Here is a 15,682-nt window from a genome sequence, read left to right on the forward strand (position 1 = left end):
GAAGGCAGCAGGAGTAGTAATTCTGTGGCAGTGACCATACTCAAGCCCTCCACAGAAACAAATCCAACTGTGGAAACTCTGCCAGTGGAAAGGACAGAACAACTAGAGTACCACTCCATCCATCTAGCGAGTGAGCCAGCCAGGCAGCCATCTGAAACAAAAACTCCCGGTTAATGCAACTAAAGGCCGCTCACAAAACTACTAAAGTCTGCGCAAAAGCTTTCATCACAGAAGATGCATCATAAAAGAAAGATGTACTTCTGCTCCTTACGCAGGTCTACATGTTATATGCGCGCACATACACGCAGAGCAACAATATGCTGAGAAGTGAGGAAGTGGAGCGATTCACAGAAGTTTGGTCTCTGGTCAACACAGGTACTGAAAAGCAACAGCAACTTTACATTGTGGAGGCTAAAAAGTGCAGCTTAATTATTTACTGGCTCACCCAGGTGTATAGAATGCCGTCAGAAGTTAAAAAAAAACAAAACAAAACCTAAATGAATAAGAAATTGAGTGATCATGCAGCATTTTATTATTTTCTCCATTCATGTGGCCAGTGTTATGAAAGTCTGGAGAGACACAGAGAGAGAGAGAGAGAGGAGAAATGGCTTGATCTTTAGATAGTGGCGTCATTCTTTGAGTATAATTCTTCACTATTAGAATTCTAGATGACAGAGATGTTAAAAAAAATTGAATTGTATAGCACCAACACTATAAATGTTTATAATCAGATAAGGTACCAAAAAGCATTTACATCTATCTTGTTAAATTCTTTAAATCTTATGTATGATGTAGAGTTACCTATGAACATGCAAGAATAACATTATTTGCTTTGATCTGTGTGATTGAAAGTGAAAGACTAGCCATAATCAGTCCTTCAAAAAGAACTGTGTGTATGTCATAGAGTGAAAGATCTTAAAAACTGGAAATGTCAGTTCTCCATTAACCTACAAGGGAAGAATGCATAAAATGCAGAAACAGAGATATTCTCTGAAAAGGCTTTTTTCTGCAAGTTATTATTTTGTACAACAGCATCCTGCCCAGACTGAATTAGACATGAACAAGAGAAAAAGGCTCTGCTATTCCAAAGGATTTTAGAATCTAATTTAAAGCATCATGTCTCGAGTGTTTGTCTAGATATGATGATAACAATCACAGAGTAAGCTGCGGAAGGCCATGGAAGAGAAAGGGGAAGAAAGTACAGGGCTGATTGTACTAAAACCACCCAGCTGCATCACCGGTAACACAGCAAGACCACATCAGCCAATGTGAGGAATTTCTTTGGCCTTTGTTGGAAGGCTGAATTTCATCATAGAATCGGACAGGTAAATGTAGGAATGAGTTTTCACAGTCTGTCATCTATTTAGCCTAGAAATAAGACCTGGTAATACATCCTAAAATAATGTACTCTCCCTATTAAAATATTAGCATAAAAACAACAAAAGCCTAATACCACCAAGTGGAAAATACAGTACTATGTTCTCGATTCTAACTGTCATTTTTCTAAAATAAGGGCATTTGGTGCTAATTCCTGTCACAGGCACAATGCAAAGTGCTTCAAATGCCAGTTAAGCTCGTTGTTGAACTAAACTGAAACACAAAAGGCTCTGAAAAGAGGTTAAATGGTTACTATGGTAATCCCTGACATGGTCTAAATTGGTGTTTAAGAGCTGACAGAGGAAAAAAATGAAGAAAATGGCTAATCCCTTTTTTCTCTGACCACTATTCCTAAATCTTTCTCTTTAACCTTTTAAAAAAATACATCTTTCTCTGATGCTTCTGGAAACCAAGATCTTTCAGTTCCTCGTGGAGCGGGCACAACAAAACGAGGAGACCGGAGTGGCATACTACGCCTCAACCTTTTAGTGGGAAAGCTGTCATCTTCTTTGTGAGAGCTGCTCTTTCCTTGTGGCTGTTAAAATGCTGGTCTCTGTTCGGAAGGTCCTTCTAATGACACTTATGATGGAGTATTTTGATACAGCCATCTTACAGCTTCCCTTAGCTCCTGATCCTGGTTTGTAACAGCAATCAGATAATGATTTTTGTCACTGTTGGTTTGCAAAAGGAGGGGAGAAAGGGAAATAAGGTATTACCCTGGACTACTGCAAAGCTTCTGCCTAGAATCCCAGTGAGAAATGCAATTTCTGCCTCTGGATAATGCATTCACTGATGCTGGTAGTCAGAAAAATAAGTAAGTACCTAAAAGTCTGTCTGGAGAACAACGCAGGAAAAATTTCATATATAGCCTGTTCTGTGGTCCTTTCACACCAATCAGCTGATCCTGCAGATGCATTTGCAATCCCTCCCAGACTACAGAGCTTTAGAACTGGGAATACTCCATGATTATTCCCTGGAATTCCTTCTGCAGCGTCCATCCAAAACATCTCTCCATAGTGCAGCTTTAGTGCCTTCCACTTGGAATATACTTCAACCCATGCAAATTACTGGTCGATCAGTTATCTGAATGAATCACTTGCAGGTACACGGAGAATGCTTCTAGCATCTAAGTGATATAAATTCTGCTTAAGCCTTTTTAAGAAGAACTCTAAGATGATTTTGATCCATCTCAGCATCTTTTTCAAAAGCCTATAAAAACACCATTCAGAACCTCGCTTTCCAAATGCCACTGTATGTTTAACATCCAAGTCCAGTGCTTTTGAGCTCCTTGGCTGGTCTGACCTCTCTCCTCTATTAAACATTTTAAAATACCCTACACTTGAGCAATAAACTCCCCCACAATAACACTAAGAGGCCGAGATGTCCACTATTCCTTCCTTCAGCCTTGTAACTTTCTACAAGGTCTTTAAGGAATACGCCTTGTCTAGAATCAACATTAATATAAGTATTATTATTTTGTGAATGGATCATTAGATGCTTAGCACCAAATGTAGGATCTACTTTGTCAGCACAATTTAACCTCAAGACGCCCTTCCGCGCTTGAAAGTCAAATGGTAATAAGTATGTTTTTGACAAATAAGCAATACAAGTTTTTCTGATCTCAGAATGAATACCATCCAGAAACAGAAGGGCCCCAGAAGAGCCTGAATTAACACTATCATTGAACTTCTCCTTCTTGTCTACTGTCCTCTGTATTTGAATTTAATATCTGTAAAGCCAGACAGTCTGAGATGAATCAAGACAAGCTCCCTTTTGATTTCAAGTAAGCCAATTACATTCTTTTTGTTATAAACACAAGAATGTCTCTGACCTCCTAAGGTAGGTGTCTCTTCCAGAGAGGGAGTTAAGAAAGAGAATACTCAACAAAGGTATATAGTGGGATTGTCAGCAGTTTGAGTATGAAAAGCAAGAAAAGAAATGCATAATTCTAATAGCCTGAAACAGTACCTTAACTACTCCACTTGAGTCATACGGTTTTATCTTTAAAATCACAACATTTCAATATCTTCAATTTCAAGATGAAAAACAACTAATTAACTGCTGAAGAATTTCAAATCAGGCTTGCTTATTCTCAAACTTAAGAACCTCTATTTTGTTCCCTGTCTCATTATCAAATTCAGTTCTCTCGCAGGACAGATGCTGCACTTACAATATTCAACATGTGTTCAACATTGTGCATTTACTGTATGTAACTCTGCCACAAACTATGAAAATTAAAACTGCTTTAGATTTAACATTTTAAAGTTTTAATTGGGTGTAAGAGGAAGCGAACTTGAGAAAACTTGAGTACTATGCAGGAAACAGTGGTCCAATGTAATATGCATCTAAATAAAAGAGACCTTGCATTTTAAAATTTGTCTGGGGACACTCTGACAGGATCTCCATAGGGATAATAATACTTTCTTTTGCAAAGCACTGTGCTATCTGCAAAGCTGTATAAGAACTAAGTGTTATTATTAGAGATGGGAAAGGCCTATTAGATCATCTGTCCATCTCTGATATAACAGAAAATGACAGTGATTTGCTGCTGTGATTTGACAGTGCCATTTGTAAAAATGTCCTTTCCTCTTAACTCTCTGCAAGTTTCAGTGCTGAGGATTCAATAAGCTAGATGGCTTACTAACTTTGTCAATCTCCAACTCCTCTGAAGCATACCGAGGTAATAAATACAACCACTTTTCCATCTCCTTCCTTCAACTTTTATTTTTTGAAGAGGAAGGAAAGAACAATCCTCATGAATAGTGCACGTCAGCTTCACAGAATTGGTCTTCCAATCCCCAGCTGCAGAGCGCTTGCATTGCACCCCTTTGCAAGGCAGCGCTGTAGCATCTCTCCTGCTTCGGATTGGCATCGTGCAGGACAGAAGCTGTTGTGCATCTTGCTGGTGTTTTCCAGCAGACTTCCAATTCAGAAGCCATGTGCAAAATATACCCATGAGCTGCATGCATCCGTCATGTAACCTATCCATGGCGAATGCCTGATCAGATGATGCATAGAGTCTTATGTGACGGCGGTTGTACGAGGTCTGCAGAACTCTTGGTGGTGGATACTGGCAGGTCAAAGATCCTTCTCCTCATGGAATAAGGCTCAGCTTCTCTACTGCTTTCAAAGGAAAGAATTGTTTCTGCTCTTCCTTATATTCCCTAAAATTTCTTGGAATGTTTGCTACAACAGGTTTCCAATTTAAGTGCCAATATAACAAAATGTCTGGAGGGAAATTAGTTGAAGTATTCAGAAGATGACTCTCAGTATGATTCACACTGCTGTGAGCAAAGAAGAGGTCTGTCTGGCCTTCTGCACTGGAGTGATAACAGATATTGGATGCAGTGTGTACTCAGATAAAGTTAATGGCAGTGACATCTGGTAAATGACACAGAGAAGCAAACTCCTGTCATCTGTTTTTTAACACTCTGTGCCCAAACCATTATATGTCAGACTTGGTAAAAGTGACTAATCTTTCAGTATCTACCACTCTTCCCTCCCATGCTCTCAGTCATATGAGTCTGAAGGTCTACCAGATAAATCACCTCCACATATTCACAAGGACAGCAGAGCTAAAAGCAGCCAGGGAAAAAGGATTCGAGGTATGCAGCTCATTAGTAGCGGCCTCTCCAATATTTAGCAGTCATTGTACAGACTCATACATTCCCAAAGCCCTCTCACAGTCAGAACAAATGCTTACATAAAGCCTTGTACCTTCAAAGTGCTTCACCAACATAAATATATTAATAAGACCTTTCCCAGAAGACAATGCAGTGTCAGAGAGATGCCATTCAAATGGCTGGGCTGTGAGAGGTAGAGCTTCAAATATTTCATTAAACCTTCATCCTCTGCCGTCAATTTCAAGCCCATTTAGAAAAAAGGATGAAAAGTAGAGTGGAGGTTTATGAGCAAAAAGAGGAGTAACTGCTCATAAAATGATTTTGCCCTCTATGATTGCAGTGTTAATTAAATTGTATATTCTGCGACGTGCATCAACTGAATTTGACATATAGTGAAATATAAGTAGGATTTTTGTACTCAGTACATTTAGGGAGTTGGTGCAAGCACAGTTTTTCGGGCTGTTTTCATAGGAGGATATTGCCTAGCTTCTTATAAATAAAAAAAGCTACGCATCAGTAGCAGCTTCAAAAAGGCTCTATCAAAAAACTTTACAAAAATGACAATGTTTATTCTGGATATATTATACCTGAAATTTGAAGAAAGGTGAGGGCAGAGGCTCAAACAGGAACTAAGGAAAGCTAGTTTCTTCTAGTTAACATGACTCTCATGCAAATACAGTTGCACAGACAAATGACAAACGCATGTAAAAATACGTATCTGTCAGTTTACTTGGGCTTTCAAAGCACAAATAAGGCACAACCTAGGTTTCATCCCTCCTGCAAACTATTCAAAGTTCTTGTAATATTCTTCTAATATCCAAACACTTTAAGATTATTTTTTTAATTGCCTTATTTTATTTTAGGTTCTTTCCAAGTCAGAATGCATTTCTGGAAGTAGCTCACACTATATTTCAAACAACTTTAGCATCATTTTGTATTAGGAGGATAGGAATTTTGTGAAGCAACCAAGGGACTGAGTCAGGTCTCAATGTGGACATGAGCTAGAAAACTCAAGAGGCAACGTTCTATGCCACAAGACAGGTGAAACCCCACGCTAATCTGTGCCATGTTATCTGCCACCTGCATATGGGGATATCATTGTTTATGTTCTAAAAGCTTGAAGTTATATGAAAAAGGGGAAGGTTCAATTCCTCTTTGTGTAGTATTTGACGTCTTTTATGAGTTTTGCAACAGCAAAAACATGAAACACACTGATATCACACACAATAGTGCAATAAAAGTCCAGTTTGATTCTTAATAAAGTTTGGAAGGATTAATACACTCTGATTTCACATTTCTAGCTTTCTGGTATGCCGAGGCTTTAAAGGAACAGCGGCCCCTGACCTGCAAACTTTCTTTTTCTCTTTTTTTAATTTTCATCTTTAGCTCCAAGAGTGAAAGAAAAATGCCCCATGTAGCATGGATACCAATGTCACATGCAATAAGAGAGCACTGCAAACGCTGTCACTATGAAACAATGCAGAATAGTGTCAATGCAGCAGTGGCTTTCAAATCAATAAGCAGCAGAAGAAAGACATCTGAAAATACAGTCTTTAAAATCAGGCACTCAAAAAGGCAAGACTGAAAGCTACCGTTTTTGAAAATCTGAGAAGGCTGCAGGGCTCAGCATCTACTGAATTTTTCACAACTTGCAGTCTAAATCCGATATTCAGGTTTTCATCACTTGTATTAATGAAAGTTTTCATTCAGAGATTGTCTCTTTAATTACAGAAACTAAGGTTTGAATCCAAAGCAGCTTATTAGCTAAATTAGACAATGAGGAACTCAGACTCAGATTCCTTCTTTTCCCACCAGAGAATTGAAGCACGCTGTGCACTCTGACTATTATGAGTGGGCAGATATTATCTAGCAATCAAAAGGAAAAATAATGTAAAAGTGAGTACAAAATGATCTTATAATAAGCAAAAAGGTGGATGTGCCAGTATGAACAACCTCACAGGATGCACAATTTAGTGATGAAATGTTTCCAAAAAGTGTCTTATATACATGTAGCACTATACCTACTAAATAATGAACCCACAGGATGTTGGCACAGAGAGGAAAATAAAAAAGGTGATTAATATTTGAGTGAGATGCCATTCCAAGGTCTTGTCAAATGCATAACTCTAATCAATGGATATTATTGCACAGCAGCTCAATAAAACTGTAAGGTATTTCAATGAAAACCTACCATTATCCTCATGCACAATAAGATGCCTTGAGATACAAACACCGAGAATGATTATGGCCACAAAGAAATCCAAATGCACACCGCTCTTACTATTCAAATGCAAATGCCATGCATCCAAACTGCATCAATTCAAGAAAAAGTCAAATTCCTGAAAACTTTCTTAATATGTTGCATAAAGTATCAAAAAGATTGAAAATAGGATTAGCAAAGGAGAATGTACCATTCAATGAGTATTGGAAAAGATGCTTATCAAAAATTTATCAGGCAAAGTAAGTCTGAGAAATGCTGATAACAGATGGAAGCTGTCTCAGCAAAAAAAATGCTGCTAGTTTGACTGTTTCTCCAGCTAAGGATAAAAGTCTCCCGGGGGCCGGGGAGGGGGGAAAGTTTGATTTTTCTTACCTCTTCCTTCTCTGCACTTTGCAAGTCCCTCCACTCCTCAGTGACGTGACCAAAGTCCACTGTGTTCATCGCAACCTTATACTCCCCAATGATATCATGTTTGGAGAAACGATCAAAGTCATAAACTGCCATCACTAAAGTTTTTCCACCCAGCTCGGAGTATGGCACCTGCAAAGAAGAGAAAATGACAAACTCTGTATCTGAGACAATAAAGATCAGGCCACTACAATGCAAATCTATTTCTTTGGTTTATCAGCTGTCACCTCAGGTAAATTGAACTGCAGAGAAAATTATGAGGTGTATTTGTTTCAGAGTCACCAGACGCAGTATTTTTTGAGACCGGGCTCTGGCACTCGATAGAGCAATGTGGCAGCTCACTCATCACTCCCTGGGTTTTTCTCATTCTACTTCAAATCATTTTGTGGGTGATGAAACTGAAACAGGAAGCCCAATTATTTGCACTGAAGACACATGAACTTTTCACACAATGGTGTCTTTTCCTCAATAAATCGACTGTCATCACTCAGAAATGGGGAGCTCCCAGACTGATGAAGAAACCAGAACTGGCTTACTGTATCTGACACAAAGTAATTAGACACTAAATAGTTCTCTTACCGTACCACTACCTATTACTTACCAAGGCATATTTTTCATTATCATCCCTTTCACACTGCAGGCACTAAGGTGCTTTCTAAGTCACAGTGTACAGCTAGAAATTGTGGTGGCAGAAGGCCAAGTTCCGACTAACTCTCCAGCTGTTCTGATGTGTTTTGGACAGATGCTGTGGGTTAGGATGCTTATGAGTCACATTTTTAATATTCAGATGAAGATGTGCAGTTCAGGTAAGCTACACTTGAGTGGCTATCTGGAGAGGTCTGATTTAGGAATTGTTTGGATTTACATGGAACACGTGGTCAATTTGAATATATTCTGAAAGTATAAATGGTTTCCACAGGCTTCAGTAAACATTTCTCTATTAATCGTCTATATAAAAAGAGAAATGAAACCGTGACATTATCATTGGCCTTGTTAACCGCTGTATGTTCCGGTCTGTTTAAACCCTAGGACTGTTGGCTTTTGTTACTGTTTGGCTTCCACTTGCTTTTTAATATACTTACTAATAACATGAGTAGTTTTTCTTTTTTTGTCACATGTTATATAACGTTTAAAAGAAGCTCCAGCTCCAGCTTCCATTACTGAGTACAATAGTTTCAGTGAGTACCGGGTTGGGTATTGTAATAAATACTATAGCAAAATCTATTTTGATTCTGTAAATTGACTGTAGCTTCTAAAAAGCCACAGAAGGCATATCTATGCGGAAGGCAAAATTCTAAATAATCCCACTTTTATTTTTATGCAGCCTCAAAACCAGGAGAAGAGCAAAGTTCTGAAGTTTCTTTCTCCATCAGTTTACAATACCACTTAATGGATCCTGGCCACTTGGAATGCATGAAAAGACTACATTTATCATTATTTACTTTTTTTTTTATCGTTAATTTGACCTCAGTAAAGCTTATTTTAGCCACTTTCCTCTAAAGCAGCCTCAGCATATGGCTTTGTTCAAGACAACTAAGGATGTCCTCAGCTCTTATGAAGGACTGCTCCCTCTCCCTGCTTTCTGCTCTGCTCAGAGATACTCAGCTCTTGACTTAATGCAGGTGAGACCCTGGTAGAAGGACATGCACAGGAGTGTTTTTCTGGCACAGACATGTCAGTTCTCCAGACATGAACCCTCTTCCCACTTTGGGCCTGAGGAGGAACTCCCCATCTGCCAGACTGGTGTAGTCCAGCTAGGATTTCTCAGTTCCCTTTTGGCAGCACGGTGCAGGTATACAATTCAGACAGCAGGAGCCTGATGAACACCTGCACCCGGGAACGGCACCATGGATGTCTGGGAAACAGAAATGAAAAGGGGACTAAGATAGGGAACCACCCAAAGAAGAGAAGGACTGAGGTCCAGGGCTCAAGATGCAATACAGCAGAAACATAATGCATCTTGTCCCCATTAGCCCTTCTTTGGGAGGAAAGCAGGCAGCTCACAGGTACCAAAATGAGCTTGGGATGCCTGGTGGGAAGCTCTGCCAAAGAGAGGGATGGGAAGGATGCCACGAGAAGCTGTGCACCACCTGAAGTGCATCAGAGAAGTAAGGCTCTGCTCAAGTAAACGAGATATTGTCAGTAGTTCCCACCGAAGTTATTTATTACAGTTGTAGCACTAGTTAAATGGTCACTTGTCTTTTTCACTGTAGTCCCCAGAACAATGATGGTATTGGCATGCTCCGTTCATTTTCTCTGGAGTACAGAACACAGTACCCAGGCAATGATCAGTACCATATTGGGATGCACCTCAGCACTCTGTCAGGTCTTGTGTGGAAAGGAAACTTTCTCTGGAGTACAAGATTTAAATATTAAAGATGTGACTTAAAACAAGTGGACATTATAGCCTAGGAGTGGATGAGCTGATTAATAATTTGTGCCTTCGTCTTAGATGACAGCATTATTGGTTCTTTCTTTTCTTTTTTTGAGCTGCACGGGAGTCTGTAATTTAGAACTCTGTTTTCTTTTAATACTGTCTTAGGAAAGCTCAAGAAAAAAATAACTCCCCACAAAAGATTATTTTGATGAACGTCTTCAAGGGAAAAAATAAGCTTATACATGCAGTAGTAGTTCTGGCCTCCAGGGATATCTTTCTCATTGAATGATTACATAGTCTGAGTCTTTCACTGTTCCTGTGTTCAATCTGCAGCTGTCATTATAAGATTGGGCATAGAGAGAAAGGCCTAAAGTAACAGCAGAGGAATGTATATTAGGAGAAGCTGTATAAAACATACTGTATAGTATTCCTTTATTGTATTTAACGGGGGTTTAGGTATGGCTACAGTCTTAGAAAAACACTATTGATAGATACTATTGAAACAACTTAAATATTGCAACATAAGGCTTAGCTACATTTATTTAATTCATGTGTTATTAAACCAGAGACGTGATTTCTTTTCATATGCAAAGTAGCATGGCAAAGAATTGCTATGACAAAGTCTAGCAAGATTAATCTACCATTTCATCCATTTACCTTCCCTGAGTTTTAATTTATTTTTGAGGGGAAAAGAAATGGTATACTGAAATTCGTAAATCAGACTACAAAGATACTTAAAGAAAACTCTGGTCTAGCGAAATTTACCTGACATTTGTCAAAGGGTCACTGTTTTCTGACTTTCTTGTAAGTTTTATCCAGCCAGAAAATATGGATCAGACTGTCATACATCAGAAGAACTGAAGTGCCTAAAATCATACTCTGCCTTTTGACACCTACTGAGGTCTCACCTTGTGTTATACCATTTTCATCATAAGATTGAGTATCAGAGGTGATATTAATGAAGAGTCACGAACAACATGAAAAATCACCATGCTGCAGTTACCAATTAACTAAGACGTCTAACTTCGTAGCCAAGCATGAGATACATAGCAATTAAATAAAAATTTTTAAATAATTATCAAAAAAATACCTTGAAAGTAAATTGCTCATTGAAAACAGGGTTAAGGGTCTTTCTGTGGACTTTTGTCTCATATTTCTTCTTCTTATCGGGCAGCAGGAAAACTTTCACATAGGGATCAGATGTACCACCCATATCTAATGCAGGCAGCTCAGCTGCTTGAATAATCCCAACCAGAAGCTGAAAAGACAGAAAAACAGCAGAATAAATTTTCAAATAGATATTCATAAAAAAATTGTAACAGAGAAATACACACGCAGACTCTATTTCTGGTCTATGAAAAACTACCCCCCCCCCATTTCAAGGAAGCCAAATGAAACAACACTATAGACTTTAGAAAACCAATTATGACAGATGCAGACTGTACAAAGGCTGTTTTTACGCAGAAAAGAGGTTTTCAAAGGGCAGCTGATTACAGCTAAATACAGACTTCATCTTTTTAAAGACTGCAATCAAATAACTTTCAATTGCTCTCTCCTCTTGTGCATTATTTTTTCTATGCTGGGCACCATGAATAGAAATCACATTATTAAACAATCAAGAATGTCTAATTTTGACTACAAAATTTGTATTCTAAGTCCCCAAGATGTAACCTTCCCCCCAACTAAATGCAAAAAGGTGATATATCAAATGCAAATCCTCAGGCAGAGCTTTATTGAAAATAAATAGATCTTGCAGGCTTACTTTCACTTCTCTTGCTATGTATACCAATGGGTTTAGGTAGTAAACTAAGGACAGCATTTTCAAAAAATAGCCCATGAAAACTAACCTGTGGTAACTAAATCCTAATAATAATTTGTAATCTCACTGCAAACCATAAAAATTAGTTTCTTAAATCTCTTATACACTTTTAAAAATAAGACTGAAGCACATTTGAAACTTGTAAATGCCTTGGCCATTTTTTAAGCGTTATAAACGAAGGGTTATGTATGTTATGTTATGTTATGTTATGTTATGTTATGTTATGTTATGTTATGTTATGTTATGTTATGTAATGTAAACATCTTAGCCTGTATTAAGCCTCATTAGCATAATGGAGTTGAGAGAAAGAAAATACTTTTAATCTTGTTTCATAGCCACAGAACTAAGGTAAACATTCAAGTGACTCTTCAAGGTCAATCTGGAGACAAGATATTGAGAACTGGGAATGAAATCTGAGAATATTTTCTTCTAAATCAGTGCTTCAGTCTCAATATATTTGCTTCTCTCATGGATGAATTGTTTAAATTGCAAACAGAAGCTCTAACAATTGGAATACAGAACAATATAGTCAATGTAGAAAAGAAGCTTCTGGCTACTGAGAGATTCCTCAAAGTTGGACTTATTTTTACCAGTTTTAAATTCGCAGTATGGCCTGCATGCTTTCCCACCTATAGGACTTTTAAGCTCCATGAAACATTTTCCTTTAGCTGTAAGAAACACTTTTCTGTCTCATTCTTATGCTAGATGCATAACAGTTCATGAATACATGGATAGGCTCAGGATCTACATCAAGTCTTTCACATCAAAGAGTGAAGAACAAGTCTATGACTTTTAGTTAACAGAGTGGAAAAGTAATTCACCTCCCTTTTAAAATTTCTCTCTCTAAAACTGAGGAATTGTGCTCTGGAGAGTACATTGGCTATCTTGTCTCCATTCTTAGCTCCGCGCAATGTATTAGCCAGATTTTTGGTCCGTAGTTTCATGCCACTGTGCTATACTAACTTAACTGAGTCCCCTCTTCTGCTCTTTTGTATCGTCTATCCTCTGACAAATTCCAAGCTGCAACATAGTTTAGAGCAGCAAAATAAATAGCAATCCATAACTCAAATAGTTTATCTTAATTAAATACTACACACTTTTACAAATTTGTTGCTCTCCTGTCCTATTTCGCTTTGTAAAATAGAGTTCACAAAATCAACGTTTCCTTTAATAGAATTCACACAGAAAATTTGTTTTCATGTTCTAAGGAAACTGAAATCCATTTGTCAGAACACATTTGCAGCTTTTCCTTTCCCCCTCTTTAGATCTTCTGCTTCTGAAGGGTCTAACGCTTCATACAGATTTCATACAGATTTCAAGGGGGATCAGTGTGATTCATCACATGGCCAGGGAATTTGCTCTGGGAGTCAAGGAAAAGCTCCTTTAACCACGGGTCCTTGAAAGGCTTCAGAATTCTTTTTGGCTCTTGCATTGAAAAACAAGCACTGGTAGTCACAAGACAGCTGAAAAGACAGGGAAATACTATGTAATATGCCAGGTCATAGCTGTGTGTAAATACTCTGCTGCTGACACAGAAATTTTTCTTCATTTCTCTTATTTTCTTTGTCTTGCAAAATGTAAGTGTCCTGCATTCAGTGAACAGCATCAGATAAAGAATATGGATGTGGAAATAAATCACACGTGGAAGTCTGTTCTGATGAAGAATAGGAATTAACAGGGTTTTAAGTTCAGCAGTCCTTTCTTTCCCTAAATAGAGAAGAATGATGTGGTTTTGACTGAAGTTGTCAAAAAATGAAATGCAGGATATGTATTCTCAAGTTCACTGAAAGCCACGAAGAAGTGAAGAAGTCAGATGTGTTGGTGTACTTCAGTCCAAAGCTAAGCACAGTGAGTTTTAATGTGAGGCTGTGAATTGGTATAATTGACAAAAGTGATCCCAACCACAGCAAGAGGCCAGGGAGAGGAATTAAATATGAACTACTTCAGGATGTGGCCAGACCTATTAAGGAGGTCCCTTCTAAGTCTACATCACATTATGGTGCCCGTTCCTACTGAACACTTGTGGAAGTATGCCAAAGTTTGGTCTTACCAGCTTTGGAGTAGGGTACTGAAGGAGTATCAGTCCTTGACTGGACAGATTCTTGTACAAATTTCCTTTTTTTGGGGGGACAGACTTTTTTATTCAGACTTTTCTTCCAAACTAAAATTTTCTTGGCTAGCAGGTGTACTTTAATGGAGAGCAACAGAACCTGATGCAGCTAGTTAATAAGGCAAAGTGCACATTTGGTGAAGTGAGAGAAAGCTACTCCTGGCAATCTTATTGACTTGCTAAAAGACCCACAATGAATCAACTTACTTCTATGTCCCCCTCTTTTTCCTCTCAACTTTTGTTTGCTTATGTTTTAAATAACTGAAGGCTGAGGCTATCTTTTACCGTCTGCATGCAGACTCCACAATATAATGTGGGTTGACTTTGGTTGGTGACACCTTCATATTAAGTTATTAATAACCATTAGGTAAAACTGTGTCTTCAATTTTGATTAAAGGTGTAATATAAACTCCGAGTACATTAAATACCAATTTAGTAGTACCTCTGTCATGAACCTTGAGTCTTGCTTTCTCCCTTTACTCCATGCAAGCAGTAAGGATTTCAGAAATATCTACTGTAACTAAATGTATTACTTCATTCTCCCCTTGCACACATGGAAATGAAACGTTACATGTTGCTTGTTTCAAACCTGGTTGTTCTGGAAGTCATAATCCAAAGAATATTGGATTTTGCCTAGTTTCTCCACTTCTTTGGGTTCTTCTTTCTCTTCCCCATCAGTCAGCCCAGTCTCAGCATCATCATCCTTAAGAGCCTAGAAAGAAGGAATGTAATGTTCATCAATAAGGCAAACTCTTGAGTACCAGTTTAAAATAGACACTCTCCTCAAATCTATTTTAAAGCCATTAAAAGCAAGCATGACAGCCGAAATCCAAATATGCAGTTTACATATCAATTTATACTATTCGGGTTGCTCAAGAAGATGTTATAGATCAGCAAGCAAGCAATGGAAGTAGGAAGAAAGCTTCTTGGGCTATTACAAGCAACCATTGTTAAAAAACCTGAAAGTAGAAACAAAATATCAACTCGATCTCAAAAGTTCTTCTGGGCTCACACTGGCTCTTAAAGAGGCACGGGGAGGCAAACATGCTATTAAATAAGCAAAGTCACACATTCATTCAACTTAAGAATATCTTGGCAACCTCAAACCTGGTTGTGCATGCTGTGCATTGTTTGCAATTGGCAACACATTTCTGTAGGATTACTATGATAAAGAGCGTGTGCTGTGGATGAGTTCTTCCTACAATCATATGCCAAACATTTCTCATGTTTATTTAGAATGAATATGGAAGCAAAGTTTTCACCATGCCATTAGCAAATGCATGTTCCTCCTTTTCCCTCCCTCCCAAGACCAATTTCCTTTTTATTCATTCTCGCTATAAAGCTTGGCTGAACCAAATTGATTGAAAGTCGGTATTAGTTTGCTTAGATAGAAATACAAAAATAAAGAAATACAGAACTGCTTACAGCTTTGTCTATTGCATAAAACCTGCTATTTTTAAAGGACACAGCAGTTATCTTAGATTTTATACATAATTAAAATACTAAATGATGTAATAATTTTTTTTTTTCTGTACCAGAAAGCAGAAGTATTTGCACTGTGCAAAAGGGAATTCATACAATTATTAAACCATATGGACCATAACTAACTATGTAGATTTTATTCCAGCAGATTCTTACCTGAGTAAGAAATGAAAAATGGGCAGAAGTGAGGAGACAAATAGTGAAAAATTGTGGAAAATATGAAAATAAGGAATCAGTACTGAGCATCCATCCGGATTTGTTATCT

The 15,682-nt window shown here is 38.0% G+C and overlaps 1 protein-coding gene across 1 annotated transcript in view; it reads right to left on the reverse strand.

Moving 5' to 3' along the window:
* Positions 1-15,682, reverse strand: part of SYT1 (synaptotagmin 1) — a 358,040-nt gene that overhangs the window by 65,230 nt on the left and 277,128 nt on the right. Inside the window, exons 5-7 of the mRNA XM_054211854.1 lie at positions 14,525-14,647; positions 11,097-11,264; positions 7,594-7,761 (exon numbers count right to left, since the gene is read on the reverse strand). Of these exons, the coding sequence (XP_054067829.1) occupies positions 7,594-7,761; positions 11,097-11,264; positions 14,525-14,647 (459 nt within the window). The remainder of the gene's footprint in view (positions 1-7,593; positions 7,762-11,096; positions 11,265-14,524; positions 14,648-15,682) is intronic.

This window comes from Rissa tridactyla, chromosome 1, assembly GCF_028500815.1.
Source record: "Rissa tridactyla isolate bRisTri1 chromosome 1, bRisTri1.patW.cur.20221130, whole genome shotgun sequence".
Taxonomy (NCBI): Eukaryota; Metazoa; Chordata; class Aves; order Charadriiformes; family Laridae; genus Rissa; species Rissa tridactyla.